This window comes from Miscanthus floridulus, chromosome 18 (genome assembly GCF_019320115.1).
Source record: "Miscanthus floridulus cultivar M001 chromosome 18, ASM1932011v1, whole genome shotgun sequence".
Classification (NCBI taxonomy): Eukaryota; Viridiplantae; Streptophyta; class Magnoliopsida; order Poales; family Poaceae; genus Miscanthus; species Miscanthus floridulus.
In genome coordinates this window covers 8,217,018-8,233,176 of record NC_089597.1, presented here as the reverse complement: position 1 = coordinate 8,233,176, position 16,159 = coordinate 8,217,018, and the positions used below count along the sequence as shown (strand labels likewise).

Below are 16,159 nucleotides of genomic sequence, written 5' to 3'. Positions count from 1 at the left end.
ACTCGGCAAAGAAGGTCTTTGCCGAGTGCGCGATTTTTGACACTCGGCAAAGAATTTTGCACTCGGCAAAGTCTCTGTTTCCAGTAGTGTTTCTAGTCCCGGACGGAGCCTCCAGCCGGGAGTAGACTTTTACTCCCGGTTGGAGGGACCAACTAGGAGTAAAAGTTAACCTTTAGTCCCGATTGGTAGCTCCAACCGGGACTAAAGGTCCCCTGCAGCAAAAGCCTGCCGTAGTAGCCGTTGGGCAGGGACCTTTAGTCCCGGTTGAAGCTACAAACCGGGACTAAAGGTTTCTCTAGTCCCGGGCGTGAAAAATACCGGGACTAAAGCCAAATTTCGAAGTGGATCAAAAGTTGTTTCTCTACTAGTGAGATAGGAGTGTATATGTATCACCCTCAAGGTTTTAAATCTCCGGCTATAGCCTCCGCTATCTCCGGCTATAGCTGTTTGAGAAGGATTTAGCTAAATTTTTTCATGTACAAGTTAGCCCTTAGCTGCCGCTATAGCCCGATATAGCCGGCTATAGCCTGTTTTTGGACATAGAAAGCTAAATGGCTTAGCCGGCTATTTAAAACCTTGATCACCCTACATGCATGCATGCCCTTTCTTCCTAATAACACCTCAAAGAATACAAGAAGGCATGAACCCAAAGGAAAACGAACAAAATTAATAGCTAAACAAATAATATCACTCTATATGCATGCCAAAATCACATCAAGGTGTATGCACGCAAGCAAGATCGATTTCCAACTTCCAAGGAGATAGATGGTGCGGCTTTAGCTTATGATGACGACTTGACAGCCATGGCGTCGTCGATGGCGTTCGGGCTGTGTGTAATGGACCGATCGATGCAATGATGAGCCGATGAGACGACAGCAGTAGCGTAGGCGATCACGCGATGCCGCTGGTGAGGCCGAGCGCGACCAACGCCATGCGGCCGTACTCCCTGTCGTGCGCGGCGACGGGGACGTGCTCCTCTCCCTTCCAGACGTCCTCGCAGCTCTCGGCGGCGCCCAGCGCGGCGGCCAGCTGCTGGGACACCTTGCCGTAGACGCGCGCGTGGAGGTTGTCGAGCGCGTCGCGCAGGACGTCGGCGGCGGCGTTGTAGAGGTCGAGGCAGTGGTGCAGGCGCGCGCGCGCGTGGGGGGACTCCTCCACCTCGCCCAGGTCCTCGATCTTGGCCTCCGTCGCCGCCGCGTGCTCCACCGCGATCCGCGTCGCCAGCTCGGCCAGGTGGTGCAGGTCCGCGGCGTCGCGGCTCCGCGCGTCCGACGCCAGTGACGCCACGCAGTGGTCGTAGCTCACGCCCCCCGCGCCGCCGCTCGCCGCCATCCGGCACGCCTCCTCGATGGTAACCACCACCTGCGCGCCGCACGGCGCCACGGCGGTGCCCAGCAGAAGCAGGGCCGCGGCGGCCAGGTAGCAGAGCGGTGTCGTGACGGTGACACTACCCATGGCGGCGCTGCGTCGTCGTTCTTGCATTGCGTTGTGAAGATGGCTTCGTTCTTCGATCGGATCGTGCTGGATCCACGCGCACTGTTCTGATCTTGCTGGTGTAGAATGAATGCAACTATATGCAAGTGCGAGCGCGCTCTTTATCGCCCAGATGTGTGCTAAGAGCTGGGAGGCGCGGAGTTCTTGTCGGAGCGGGCGAGATGTCTGATGCAGAGAGCTTTACCGACGGACCGAGCTAGCAGAACCATTCAGCAGCTAGTAGTAGTGCTTTGCTATTCTTGAGCGACGTGAGAAAGCATGCATATTGGTCTCTCGTTCTCTCTGGACCCACTTGTCAGCGACGTACACACCGTACCGGTGGATAGTGCTGTACGTTAGCTCTGAAACAGTGAAGCCTGAACTTTCTTGGCAACCTCTTTCTCAACACTTAAGAGAATTTTATTTGCAGCATTAAGAGATACATGGATAACCTAGTACTAGAATACAAGCAGCAGTAAGAGCTTGGAGATCATATGGCATATGCACTCTGTCACACTCACACAGGCTTCTTCTAGCTATGGTCTCTGCTCTGTCACACTGTGATGAGCAATAAACACAATCACACTTTCTCTTGTAGTTCTACCTCGGCCACCTGAACTGGCTTCGTCGCCGCCTTTGTAGCAGTTTCCTCTTTCTTGCCCCACAGCACAAGGTAGAGTCCGAGAATAACGAGCACTGATCCTAGCACGCTGCAACATGAAAACAGAGCAGCAGTCCAGTTAGCTAGGGTGAATGTTCAGTGCCGAACGGCACAATGTTCAGTGAGAATAATGAGGCTACAGTTAGGGAGCAGATCGTCGATGAGATGAGCAGCATGGTGTTGTGATTGTGACCTCACCTTCCAAGATAGAGAGGTTCATGGAGGATGAAGAGATCGATGCCAGCGACGAAGATCTGAGCGAGCGGGCTGAAGGCAGCTGTGAAGACAGGGCCTCTCTTCTCCACGCAGTATGTGAGCAGAAGGTACCCAATGCCGGATGCCACTATACCCTGCACCACAAACATGCATTCTGCATCAACACTGCTGCCGCAACAGTGACAAATGTGTCTGCAGTCTGCAAGAGAAGAAATCTTACACAGTAGACCACCGTGGCGATCTCAACGGTGCCCCTGAGAGCCCACACGGCAAGGCTGCTCCTCTGGACCGACAGGGCGAGCGCTCCGGCCTGGACGAAGCTGAAGAGCGACATGAACGCCGTCGCCGAGTACACGGCCGGGTACTTCCGGGTGAACTTCCGCTGCAGGAGCAGCCACAGCGCGAAGCCGACGACGTTGGCGAGCATGGAGACGGAGCCCAGCACCCACCGGACCGTGCCGTGCTCGCCACTGCGGCCGGAGGAGGATGGAGCCATGGATGACGGCGACAGCGATGTGGTGGTGTGGGTCAGTGCTGAACCCTTGTAGAAGGTGAGCATCATTGCGCCGCCGAGGGAGATGAGTGTCCCTGAGATCTTGGCACTCCCTGACCTGCTCCTCACCTCCAGTGCTTCAAATCTGAAAGATGAAGTTTATTATTGTGAGCTTATATATATAATTAAGTGGGACTATATATATATTTCTATGGAAAGCGCTTAAAGTAATCCATATATAGGAGTTAATAAGACACAGACCAAGTGATGATGAGTTGAGCTAATGTGCTCTGCTGAGGACCCTTTGTTGTAGCATGTGCATTACATGGGAACAAAGTTGAAGATTCCTTTTTAGGCGCTTTATTTAGGATGTAGTACTGGTTGGTTTGAATAGTATAAGGTTGCATAGCGGCGATAGCACTATATCAATTAAAACTTTTTGTGCCATCCAGTTTTATAATACAAATAGATACTGCAAGTTTATGGTAGAGATTTTGCCAAAGAGAGAGAGACAGGGAAAAGCCTTTCAATCTGCTGAAAGAAGAAGCTGTGTTTTTACCTGAAAGCAAGTGATATGAGGAAAGTAACCACTGGAAGCAAATTTCCGAAAGTTGCAGCAAATGTTGCTGTCGTGTAATCCAATCCCACAAACAATGTGTACTGAAGCAGCACCGGCCTGCAGCAGGCAACAAGTGAAATTAAGAAACGATTTACATAATTAGTCCAGGAACAATGAAGAGCAACCAACTGAATCATTATTAATAGCAGTGTGTGAGTGGAGTTGGTGTTTACCCGAGAATTCCACTGAGGAACATGTACACAAAGATTTCGGTTGTGAACTTTGGTCTCATCTTCCTGATGAATGAAGGGGGAAAAAAACAATGGCTGTCAACAATCTATAGTGAAATATATACCCATGCATGCATGCATGAAACGACCAGCTAGCGACTGCTGTTCATATTTTCCCTTTGCATGCCTTTTTGACACCACACCAGCACAGCATCACCTACCTTTCCTTGAAGTAGGCAATGGGGCCAAGGAACAGGGTGGCCAGCATCTGCCGGAAAGTGATGAGGACCAGCCTGTTCATGCCCTGGCTCAGTGCCTGCTTGATCAGCGCGTTCATAACGGCGATCACGACGTTGGTGGCCACCATTGCCGCCGTCGGCGCCCACTGTTCCATGCATCCTGCACTCCACATCTCGATTCAAGGCTCAAGCAGCAGCAACTAACCAGCTGCAGAACCCTAGCTCGCTAGCTGTTCTCGATCGATCCTGAGCTTGCTTTGATCTGACGATGGCTTTGTGTGATGAGCTGAGCAGTCTGCTCTGGTTATGTCATGGCTTTATAGTGCTGCTACCTGCATGCTGAGGTGCTGATGATGCATGCAGTGGCATCTGAAAGGAGGATGTTCCCTATCGACCTCGTTTCGTTTTCCTAACACGTGACCATGCTCTAGCTTGAGCTGTGACTAGGGGTTTTGCATTGGGTATATAGGACAAAGCACTTAGCAACCATTGGCTGGCTAGCTGGTGCTTACACTATTTGCTTTGCTGACCTGAGAATATTATATTTGCAATCTGGAAGATATATGTTCATGTTTGATCAATGAGCAAATTGTGCTGCCAGCAAGTGAACAGAATACCCAGCTCTTTAGGTAGTGCAGTGCAGTGGATCGAACATTTAAAAGCTCCTCATCTTTTTTATCAGTTTTGGCAAGCAGGTTGGTTGTGACCTGACCCGTGATGCAATTAGATCAGATGTCCTGCTCCTGCATGCGTCAATCGCTTCTACTGTAGGGCATTGGATGCTGCCTGCTTGAGCACTCAGGCATTGTCATGACTACTACCTCTTAGGGCCAGTTTAAGAACATGCACCATATATGTAGATGTAGCTAGGAAATAAATAAAACATGTGTATGCATCTTTTTCCATGAGAAAGGACTAAAATCCAATGCCCACTGCCTCTGCTTTCATTGGCATACGTTGCTTTAGGTCCACATCAAATCCGGAGCATCGATTCTCGCTCGCCGCGCCGCCCTCGTAGGAGAATGGCGAATTTGGGGGTACAAGACAAGCGCCATGTGTGCATGAAGAACATTTCTCTCTTTTTCTTCCTCCCACGCACCCAATGCAATTCCGTGTTCAATGTGACAGAAAAAGACATTCTAACGTGTCGAATTATGGGTGACATCTGCCGCCGGCCCCGGCCTTCTCTAAGATCCTAGCTATGACTGAACTTTGGAGAGATTGCATGCATGCATGGTACGGTCAGGCACACAAAGAAATTTAGGTTATTAGGGTAAGCAAAAACACATGCTAAAATACAACTATACAAGTAGTACTATCTTTTTTTTATGGGGAAATAAAATACTAATGTTTCTTTTTAGAGAGGAAACAACACAGATACTTACTTATATATACTATCTATATACTTGCAGAATTAAAACAAATACTATATATACTTGCAGAATTATTAGACCATCCTTCTTAGCACAGTACTAGTTCCACTAGTAGGAAATCAAACAGGAAATTTTTATTTAATACTATTATATTAAGTATATATGTCAAGTATCGATCACAGTCCAAAGAACTGTATCTTTTGGTCCTCATCCTGGTTTGTTTTGGAAAAAAAAGATAAGAGTGGTCTGCTGGTCCTCATGATCTGACTTGCTTCTCTTTGTCCTCCTCCTCCTCCTCTTCCTTGGCAGTTTCTGCTGCTGCTGATGATGCTTCTGAGGCATCCCTCTTCTTTCCCCACAGCAGAATATAGAGGCCCAGAATCAAGAGTATGGATCCCAGAACACTGCATGCATGGATAACAACAACAAAAAAAAAGTGATGCAATTTGGTCCATCCATTGCAATTCCAAAAACCCAGCTAGCTGCATGACATCACTTCAACGTGACGTATATATGTAGGTAGGTGTCTGCAGAGCTAGCTAGTATGGATACTCCTGCTCTTTTTTTTTATGGCCTGCTGTAGGCCATGCATTTTGCTAACCAACAGCTTCAAAATTCTTCAGCTGATGATGAGTATGGTACGGTAATACAACAGATAGCTTACCTTCCAAGATAGAGATTCTCATGGAGAAAGAAGAAATCGATCATGGCAACCATGATCTGTATGACAGGGATGAAGGCTGACGTGAACACCGGCCCTCTCTTCTCCACGCACCACGTCATCAGCACATAGCCCACTCCGGACCCCATGACTCCCTGAAACATAAATTAAACATACATATGTGCTTGAAATGTAAATTTTGATTTGCTGTTAAAAACATATCTTATATGTTTTCGTTTTATATTTTACTGTTAAAACATACCCATGCGTTATGACGAGACGTAGCTCGTTATGCGGTTACCTCAACGATTTACAGCTAGGAGATTATTTAATGCCGTGTCACATGCATGTTGAAAATTAATTTGTTTTAGAATCAGACTCCTTAGTCTGCCTGGACGCACACTTCTCTAACTTATATGAGCATATATATTACAAGCTCATGCATGTTTGCTTTGATGATCTAGCTAGCTACATCGGATCGCGTTTGTCTAGTCTAGACGAAAAAGAAGGTTGGGATGGGATCAAATCGCGCTGGCAATAGCGGGGCAGTCTTTGTTGCATGCATATGGACTGCATCAAATTGAGAGATTGAGATCCAGATAAGACACAAAGCAAGCCAACGAGTGGTGAGGCGTTCATGAGAACAATCATGGAGATGTTGTGTTATTGACGTCTGTTTGCATGCATCCGTCGTCCACCCCCTATATAGAGGTTGCAGGGATGGACACGTGCATAGGTGGGACTCGATAGGATCAGGTACGGTGCCAACGTCTCGTCGACTATGAGAGTATGAGGTGGTTGTTTGGTTCAGCCCCGGCCCGGAACGGCAGTGTAATTAGAAACCAGTGCTATCTGTTACCATGCAACTGAAACCATGATTTGTTTGGTCGGCATCTGTAACATCTTATCAGTTGTCAACTATGAAGTGATGTTTAATTTGGTAAAATTTCAATCAAATATACTGTTTAAGTATTTTTGGGGGCGCATTTGCAACCTCTAAGAGCAACATATAGCTTCGCCCCCTGACCGTTGGTTTCACGTGCCTGGACCTAATCCCCGAGTTATCGATTGCGGCTCAGTCCAACCAAACATAAAGTTACTTGATCTGATAACGGTGAGAAGCATTACGGGGCAAAAACAACGAACCAAACAACTCCTGAGATATACACGTTCCGTTCTGCGTGTGGGAAGAGAGGCTTCTAGGAAATATGGAAGAAGAAAAATACATCTACTTTAATATTATGATAGGAGATTGGAGAAAAGAGTGATTGGCTTTGTTCGTATTACTTACACTAATTCCGGTGATCAAATTGACCACCAAGACCTACAAAAGAACTTGTAGGCAATATTTTCTTTGTACCCCTTGAGAGTGCCGATGGGCGTCATCGAATCCATCAGAATAGTAAGATATGGTGCCGCTTCTATCTGCCTAGGTCTAGGTTTATTTTGCCTTTCCTTATTGAGATGGGTACATGCCAGTTTTACCGATCATTATAAAAATAGCAAATATACTCGTGCGTTGCAAGTTGCAGCAAAATCTACATCTTGCATCATATGTTCTAATACTTTCTTTTTCAAACCAGACTGCATACTGTGATCCTACGTGCGGTATTCTAACTCGTATGGGTACGGGTTATCAATTTAATTAGGTCACCAATAGGATAATAAACCAATTGGGACTCTAATGTCCAATTCATCACATCTTACTGTTTTTAGTAAACTCTTATGCTCTAGAGAGTGGATCAACACGAACAGGAAGAGAGTGCAATGGACCAAAAATTTGGAGGAATAAATTTTCGCTCTTTAATATTATTATAGTTAATGTATGGATGTGGAGACGGGGAAGCCTATACCAGTGGCGGATCCGGGGTAAATATTTAGGGTGCTCAAGAAATCAAATTCATACCATGGTGAGAAGGCATGAGCATGAAGTTGTGCTTCCGGAGATACAAAAGCGAGCTTTCACATGGTTTTCCACTATAGGCTACAACAATCAAGACACTAAGTGCTCAAATTAGTAACTAACTAAATAGAAAAAAGATGCATACATTATAGTGTAAGAATTTCTAAAATCACGAGATATGATGCAACTACTCGCCTGGCTAGTGATGCATTTCGTTGAACACCTGAAAGACAGGTACTACAGCAGCGAACATGTGTTGTTCCATGAAGATGAAGTGGCAGATTCATAGCACGTCATGCTCTATCTAACACCAATAACTAACCGACACAATTGCCAAAGCATCCAAATATCTAATTATCACTTAGGAGTATATAGATTAGAACTTACTCTAATAGTTCCCTAAATTTTCCTTCTAAAAATTCTACGTTTTTCAACTCCTAAAAAGATATTGGGAGGAAAAAAAAGAAGCCCATCTCTAATAGTATGTAATATTGCACTTCTAAAAAATCAAATTTTGGTTCCACTTGGGCTTTCTTTTTGCGGTATTTTCACGGTGACGAGCAAGGCGTGGCTGCCGGTAGTGCCGCGGCGGTGGACCACCGAGGCCGGCCGGCCTCCCGCGCCTCCACCGGCGGCTGGAAGTCCGCTTCCTTCATCATAGGCAAGTTAGCATCCGCCGTATATATGCAGCAAGTTTCGATCCTTTCTTGCTGAGATGAGATCAATCGGTTATGTTGATGCATGCAGCGGTGGAGATCGCAGAGCGCTTCTCCTTCTACGGGGTGTCAGTGAACTTGATCACGTTCCTGACGGGCCTGCTGGGGAAGGGGTCACAGCGGCGGCGGCGTCCATCGACGCGTGGAACGGCACGGCGTAGCTGCTACCGCTGCTGGGCGGGACGCTCGCGGACTCGTGGCTCGGCCGCTACCGCACCATCGTGCTCGCCTCGCTCGTTTACATCCTCGGAGGGGAATGGCGCAGGGAGAAGGATACGCGGAGGCGGAGGAGCGCGTAACTTTACACGAAGTGGGTCAGTTTTTCCCAAACACCTAAATTTTAGGAGGAATGATTAGAAAGGGATTTAAGAAACTCTTGGAGATACTCTTAGAACGTGATGCTTCCTTATCAACCACTCAACCTGCTATCTAGTCTAACCATCCAGGACTCTAGGACGCCCCTCTGCTTGTGTCGTGGAGGCGTGCATCCCAGCCGCAGCTGGTGGCCACCGTGCTTCCATCCGGTGCAGCGGCATAGGCCGGCGGTGTGCCCTGTCTCCTTGTCGTGCACCCGTTCCTGCTCATCCCATTGGACCCATTCCGTCGCTAAGGTGCTCGGCCGTTGCCTACGCCTACCCCTTGCGCTCCGGCCTCTAGTGCCTCTGCCCTCCGTCTTCATCTCGCTTGTGCGTTTGCACTTTCTCGATGCACTCTGGCTGCTCGGCTACTCGCACGCCACATCTGCCGCCTACCATAGCTCACAACCGTTGCGCAGGTAAGGAATTGAGAGGATGAGGGGCACGAAGAAGGCCAAAAGGTAGGTTAGTGAGTGATCCTTTCTCACTTCATTGGAGCCCATAGGAAACTTAGCCCAGCTACCACACCAAAAACGCTAATTACAGGCTATCTTCATCCTCTAGATAACTTCAGCCTCTCCTCAAGGTGCATCCATGGCAATAATTCCTGGAAGGGGCTAGGGGAGCTCCATGGGTTTGACCGCAGTAGGGGGGCAAGAGCCCCCCTACAACTGCTCCCGTCATCGCTAACTTCGCCACCGTTGTCGCTCCTGTCGTCGCCGCCGCCAAGAAGCGGTCCAAGAAGCAACCACGCTTCCGGTGGGCGGTGAATGCTGCAACTGCTCTTCTAGACATCCTGGTCGACACCTGCAATGTTACCATCTCCGTAGGGGCTCTTCCATCGAAGGGGGCAATGTGGGAGGAAACTTCTAGGTTAAGCCCCTTCCCTAACACTGCTTTGCCGACTGGCAGCCTCGGATAGTCCCACCGGCGTCCCGTGACCCTGACACTGCTTCGCCGATTGGTAGGCCCAAATACACATCGACGATAGGCATCGATCTGTTCATTGAGGCGCTCAATCGCGTTCTCCACGACCAGGAGCAGGCACGCGTGGTGTGAAAGGACTCCTTGTGTGCCAGCGTCCAATCGCTCCAGTTGGACCTCCATGCCCTCCTCTATGCCTCCGTCGCCGCTGCAAATGCCGGGGCCTCCCTCCACGCCAGCGTGGTCCAACTCCTGGACGGCGTGCAATCGCTACAATCAAAAGTCCAAGGGCTCCTCGCCGCCGCTAGACAACTTTAGCATCTCCTCACGGTGCAGTAAGGGAGTAGAGCTTCCCTCACCCACCCACCCACCACCACCACCACCACTAGATCTGCCCCTGTCTTATATGGCATATGGTTGCACATGGGGCAGATTCGGAGGCTCGGGCCCACTTGTCATAATTGTGAGAGGACAAAAGAGTAAACTCTCCATATATATACTTTAATATTATATTAAAGATAAAGAGAAAAAAAAGTAATAAGGAGTTGTGTGCTAACTGCTAAGTTTTGTTGTCACTAACTTTCCTAAGTCAAAGCTCCAGGGGTTTTCAGGATATGTGCAACTTATCAAAGTACTGTTATTACTACCATGCCGACACGGTGGCTTCACTTCACCAAGCAGGGATTGGAGGGCTTTTTATATTTTAATATATACAAAAACAAACAGAAACAGAAGTGCACGGAAAGTTGTAAAGACGATATCTTTTCTCGAACACACGTAAAAGATTTATGCATTTTTGTATTAAGGTAGACAGAGTCATAAAGACGATATAACAACAGAAAGTGACAATAAGGTCGTCGTCAGCTTACTGTATATAAGACCGTAACGATCTCCAGCGGCCTCGTCAGAACCCACACCGAAGCTCGCCTCTGTATGGCCGCCGTGAGGGCCCCGCCCTGCAGTGAGCTGATGAGGAACATGTAGGCCGTGCTGGAGTAGAGCGCCGGGTACTTCTTGGTCAGCCTGGACTGCAGCAGCAGCCAGAAGGAGAAGCACAGGCAATTGGCGAGCAATGCCAGAGTTCCCAGCGTCCAGCTCTTCCTGTCAGACGACGACCCTGCTGCTGCTGCTCCGTGGTGATCCGGGCTAGGTTCTTCAGCTAGGTGCGTCAGGGAAACGCCCTTGTAGAGGGTCAGGAGCATGACGCCGGCGAACGACGTGAGCGTTCCGACGATCTTTGCTGCTCCTCCCTTGTTCGTCATGTTCAGTGACTCCACCCTGAGTGAAAGGAAAGGGCCGGTTTCAGACTTTCAGTTTCAGAGTTTCAGCAGTTTCAGAGTTTCAATTTCATCAGAACAAGAGCAGGTGCAGGAGACTGAAGGATGCTGGAGGAGCACCTTAGCAAGACTGCAATGAGAAAAGTGAGCACAGGAGCCACGTTGGTGAAAGTTATGGCAAACGTTGCGGTGGTGTACTGCAACCCGTAGAAGAAGGTGTACTGAGAGAGCGCGGCGCTGGACAGGATCACAGGACAGAAGAAGCAAAAAGGAATAGTGAATCAGACAGAATTGTTATCTATCCTCATCATAATAAAAAAAAGGACTGACTAGGATCTGTGACTGTACCCAAACGCTGCACTGAAGAAGAGGTACACTAGGATCTCCAGTGTGAGCTTAGGCCTTGTGTTCCTGCATGAAAAGGCAAAAGAGGTGGCAATGCAAATCAAGCATTAGCATCACATTACAACATCCTAGCTAGATCGTAGCTATAAGTTGGTTCTGCATCTGAATTTTGGTCATTCGCTTCACTGAAAAAATGTCACATTTCTGTACGTACCGCTCTCTGAAGTAAGCGATTGGAGCGAGGAAGACCGTGGCCACAAGCTGCCGCAGCGTGATGAGCACCAGGCGGTCGAGCCCCTCCTGCAGTGCCTTCTTGATCAGGGCAGTTGTCACGGCGGAGATGAGGTCGAAGACTAGCATCGCGATCACCGGCTTCCACTCGTTGATGCGTGCCATGCCCAACATTGCTGCTTCGAGTGTGCTGTGTAACCGTCTGGCCACCGGCTTCACTTCACCTCACCTGAATTTTGCCATAACAATGCTCCTGCAATGGACTATTTATAGGTCTTTTACTTGGTTCGTAGTGCTGCTGATAAAAAGAGATGTGACAGCATATGCGTAGTTACCCTTTACCCACAAACAAAAGGCGATAAAGGCTCTAATGCTGATCGATGACTTGAAAAACATATAAATATATCTCTGTGTATATGTTCAACCGGTAAGGGCACATATGAGACACCCAGAATCGATGCAAATCAGTCGTGTAAATGAATAAGACAATGTGAAAGTGAAGAATCCTGGAACAGTGAGTCCATCCTGATATAATTCTCTAGCTCTTGAGCACCATGAAAAGTTACCATGCAAGTTGCCAAAACATTTTGACCGCACAAATGTCTTCTCAATTTTGTCCCGAATTTGAGAGTGGAGGTGGGACATCATGGAGAAGAAAAAAATAAAAAAGATTAACAAAAAGTAGGGAACACTCAGCACTACTGACTGAAATGAAGGTTATGGAAGCAGCTAGCAGCAGGCAGGCCCAACCCAATTGCTTGCACACTTTGGTGAGCGTTGGAAAGTCCTGCCTGTCCTACAAGCTCCATGCCTTTCGAATCAGTGATGAGCATGCAGTACTATATTCCGTAGCGAAAGAAAGGCGCCGCTGCCCAATCCAAGGGAAAGCAGGAGAATTAGTGGGGTGATCACCTCGTTTTTTTTTAACGCAATGACAGGAGCTCTACCTTTCAATTAAGATAGGAGAAGAAAGTTTATGTACAAGCAAGGACAAACGAGATTATGGTTACACCCCCCATAAGCATGTAAGCTAAACATAATCGAGTGCTCTCTTCCTTTGCTCTATGTCTTCCTTTATCCTTGCGGCTACTTGCGTTGCCATTTGTATCTTATTGTCAAAAATTCTCCTATTTCTCTCTTTCCATATATTCCAAAAGGTGTAGGTTACCACCCCGTTAAGCCGCCTATGCTTAGATTTTGGCACTTTCGTTGCCGCCTCATCCCACCATGACCTGATATGGGTGGGGTCAACCTGGGGCTGTTGCTGCAGTTGAGTGAAGTTTTCCCACGAGAGGATTTGATCCCAAACCGCCTTAGCGAAAGGGCAACAAAGGCATAGGTGTAGGCTTGTCTCTAAGGGAACGTTGCACAGCACGCATTGTTGTTGGTGTAGCCACCCTCTCTTTTGTAGGTTTTGTGCCGTTAGAATTTTATCTTGCAATAAGATCCAGGCGAAGATCTTGCATCTGTTCTCCACACGCGCTTTCCAAATCAAGTCCGTACGGAAGGGGACAAGCGAACCTCTGAACTGGATTCTGTATGCATGTATAGATGAAAGCTCTCTGCCTCATCCACCATTGTGATCCCTGATCACCTGTACATACATAGGTATAGTACTTACTGTTAACATTCTGTGGATCGACTAGGGTAGATCTAGGCGGATGAACACTTAGATCCGTGAAAACACATGCACATTTAGACCTAGAACACTACACCGAGAGGGAGATAGGGGAGAGAGGGGCTGGTGATGAACCTGAGCCTCCAGATGAAGTCGCGGTTGTGCTGGCCATCGCTGGTTCGGTGATGAATGCAGCACACGGGCAGCGACGGGTGGAGTAGAGGTTGCACGAACGTCGATGCAGTGCGGTCGGGCGTAGCAGTGACGACGGCGAGGATCAGCGGAGCTTCCCGTCGCTGGCTGCGCGCCCTCTTAGATCGGTCTAGGGTTTGTCGGTGGGGTTTGCGGCTCACGACGAACCTCGTGCTTTGAGCCGCCGGCCCCCACCTCTTTATATAGCACAGTGCGACGGGGGCCCACCAACCATGTAGGGTTGGGCGCCCCCGATCAGGGCGCGAGACCAAGGCCCAATAGGCCGTTGGGCTTATTGGTCAGGAGATCAATCTAACATTCTCCTCCTTGATCTCACTATTACTTTTATCTTTAAACTTTAAACTTCAATCCTTTAAACCTTACTCATTTCTTCACAGATGATGCATAGAGCATGTTTCATCGTCTCGGTCAATCGCCGATAGATTTAACAGCTACAATGCACGTCTCTGATCTGAAATAGTTACTTTAACTTTTGGGCCCTTTATAGTCCAGGAATCATAGGCTTTCCCTTAAACCCATGCCGGCTACATGTTCTCTGAACACGTTGGGTGGTAAGCCTTTTGTAAGCGGATCCGCGAGCATCTTTTCGGTACTTATATGCTCAAGACTTATCATTTGATCCCGGACTTTATCCTTCACAACATAATACTTTATGTCAATGTGTTTGGTAGCACCACTTGACCTATTGTTGTGAGCATACTGTACTGCTGGATTATTATCGCAGTATAACTTCAGTGGTCTATTGATGTCGTCAACCACCTTCAAACTGGGTATGAACTTCTTTAGCCAGTTCACCTGCCCCGTTGCCTCATAACACGCTACAAACTCGGCATACATTGTGGACGATGTAGTGACGGTTTGCTTTGAGCTTTTCCATGAAATAGCTCCCCCTGCGAGAGTAAACACATATCCAGACGTGGATTTTCTATTATCTCCCGCATAATCAGAATCTGAATATCCCACTATATGGAGTGAATCAGATCTTCTATACGTCATCATGAGGCCTTTCGTTCCTTGCAAATAACGCAAGACTTTCTTTACCAATTTCCAGTGTTCTATTCCAGGATTGCTCTGGAATCTGCCAAGTAACCCGGTAACAAATGCCAAGTCAGGGCGCGTACACACTTGAGCATATTGCAAGCTTCCGACAGCTGAAGCATATGGAACCACTTTCATTTGATCGATCTCATATTGGTTCCTGGGGCATTGAAAATCCCCATATCTGTCGCCCTTGACTACAGGAGCAGGTGAGGGACTACATTTGTGCATACTGAATTTCTTTAAGACTTTTTCTATGTATGCCTTTTGTGACAGTCCTAATACCCCTTTACTTCTATCTCGGTGAATCTCGATCCCTAGAACGAACGAAGCTTCACCAAGATCTTTCATATCAAACTTTGAGGACAAAAACTTCTTTGTTTCCAGTAGTAGACTGACATCACTACTAGCGAGTAAGATATCATCCACATACAGGACAAGGAAGATAAACTTCCCATTCTTAAACTTTGCGTAGACATAATTGTCCTCAACATTATCTTTAAACCCAAAATTCTTTATTGTCTGATCAAACTTCAAGTACCACTGTCTTGAAGCTTGTTTTAATCCATAAATAGATTTCTTTAGGCGGCATCACAAACGTTCTTTTCCTTCCATGACAAAACCTTTTGGTTGTGCCATGTAAATATTTTCTTCTAAGTCTCCGTTGAGAAATGCCGTCTTTACATCCATCTGATGTAATTCCAAATCGTAATGTGCCACTAATGCCATTATGATTCTGAAGGAATCCTTACATGAGACTGGAGAAAAGGTCTCATTGTAATCAATCCCTTCTCTTTGTGTAAAGCCTTTTGCCACAAGTCGGGCTTTATATCTCTCTATATTCCCTTGAGAGTCAAGTTTTGTTTTGTAGACCCATTTACAGCCTACTGTTTTGGCTCCTTTAGGAATTATCTCCAAATCCCAAACTTTATTTGCATTCATTGATCTCATCTCATCTTCCATGGCCTCAAGCCATTTTGACAAATGATCACTTTTCACGGCTTCTTCAAATGAGGTGGGATCATCCTCCATTTGAAATTCTTTAGTGTTGTACACTTCATAATCAGCAGGAATAGCTGATTTTCTAACTCTTTGAGACCTTCTAGGGGCCTCCTCAATTGGCACATTTTCTATCTGAGGCTGTTGCTGCCCCCCCCCCCTCATGTGTGGCAATAGGTTCTATAGGATCCTGAGGCACAGGTTCCTCATCATCATTCATTGTTGCCACAGGCGGGATAACAACAGGTGCTGGCACCACAGTGTCTTGTACTGTTGGTGCAGCAACAACAGGTAGTGAGAAAAATGGCTCATGAATGATCGGAGTGGGTGCATACACCCGCTTCTCTTCAAGGTCAATTTCTCGAGCTATCATGCTCCCCCTAATCATTTCATCCTCTAGGAAGACAGCGTGTCTTGTTTCCACAAACTTTGTATGTCTGTTAGGACAGTAGAAACGAAAACCTTTTGACTTTTCTGGGTAGCCAATGAAATGGCAACTCACTATTTTTGGATCTAGCTTCCCAATGTTTGGGTTAAAAACTTTAGCCTCAGCAGGGCTCCCCCACACACGCAAGTGGTTAAGTGAGGGTACTCTTCCTGTCCACAACTCATACGGTGTTTTGGGCACCGACTT

At 47.5% G+C, this 16,159-nt stretch overlaps 3 protein-coding genes across 3 annotated transcripts; all 3 read right to left on the bottom strand.

The window, feature by feature from the left end:
• Positions 1 to 377: 377 nt before the first annotated feature.
• LOC136523065 (pectinesterase inhibitor 12-like) lies at positions 378 to 1,569 on the bottom strand. Its single transcript, XM_066516842.1, has one exon. It carries the CDS (start codon positions 1,480 to 1,482, stop codon positions 892 to 894), a length of 591 nt encoding a protein of 196 aa, XP_066372939.1. The 5' UTR covers positions 1,483 to 1,569; the 3' UTR covers positions 378 to 891.
• A 341-nt stretch (positions 1,570 to 1,910) lies between these two features.
• LOC136524574 (WAT1-related protein At3g30340-like) lies at positions 1,911 to 4,142 on the bottom strand. Its single transcript, XM_066517892.1, has 6 exons — positions 3,854 to 4,142; positions 3,636 to 3,698; positions 3,403 to 3,519; positions 2,571 to 2,988; positions 2,333 to 2,484; positions 1,911 to 2,183 (listed from the first exon to the last, which is right to left on the bottom strand). Exons 1-6 carry the CDS (start codon positions 4,042 to 4,044, stop codon positions 2,054 to 2,056), a joined length of 1,071 nt encoding a protein of 356 aa, XP_066373989.1. The 5' UTR covers positions 4,045 to 4,142; the 3' UTR covers positions 1,911 to 2,053.
• Positions 4,143 to 5,308: 1,166 nt separating this feature from the next.
• On the bottom strand, positions 5,309 to 11,882 carry LOC136521911 (WAT1-related protein At4g01440-like). Its single transcript, XM_066515678.1, has 6 exons — positions 11,641 to 11,882; positions 11,430 to 11,492; positions 11,202 to 11,318; positions 10,674 to 11,082; positions 5,909 to 6,060; positions 5,309 to 5,648 (listed from the first exon to the last, which is right to left on the bottom strand). Exons 1-6 carry the CDS (start codon positions 11,829 to 11,831, stop codon positions 5,501 to 5,503), a joined length of 1,080 nt encoding a protein of 359 aa, XP_066371775.1. The 5' UTR covers positions 11,832 to 11,882; the 3' UTR covers positions 5,309 to 5,500.
• Between the last annotated feature and the right edge of the window lie 4,277 nt (positions 11,883 to 16,159).

What these genes read in the sequence shown, in the direction of transcription:
- LOC136521911 (XM_066515678.1), bottom strand. Translation starts at nt 11,831, where the DNA reads ATGTTGGGCATGGCACGCATCAACGAGTGGAAGCCGGTGATCGCGATG. An exon ending in ATCGCTTACTTCAGAGAGCG is followed by an intron (nt 11,493 to 11,640) that starts GTACGTACAGAA and finishes CTTTTCATGCAG; the next exon opens with GAACACAAGGCCTAAGCTCA. An exon ending in TTCTTCAGTGCAGCGTTTGG is followed by an intron (nt 11,319 to 11,429) that starts GTACAGTCACAG and finishes GATCCTGTCCAG; the next exon opens with CGCCGCGCTCTCTCAGTACA.
- LOC136523065 (XM_066516842.1), bottom strand. Translation starts at nt 1,482, where the DNA reads ATGCAAGAACGACGACGCAGCGCCGCCATGGGTAGTGTCACCGTCACG.
- LOC136524574 (XM_066517892.1), bottom strand. Translation starts at nt 4,044, where the DNA reads ATGTGGAGTGCAGGATGCATGGAACAGTGGGCGCCGACGGCGGCAATG. An exon ending in ATTGCCTACTTCAAGGAAAG is followed by an intron (nt 3,699 to 3,853) that starts GTAGGTGATGCT and finishes TTCATTCATCAG; the next exon opens with GAAGATGAGACCAAAGTTCA. An exon ending in GAACCTCTCTATCTTGGAAG is followed by an intron (nt 2,184 to 2,332) that starts GTGAGGTCACAA and finishes TTCATGTTGCAG; the next exon opens with CGTGCTAGGATCAGTGCTCG.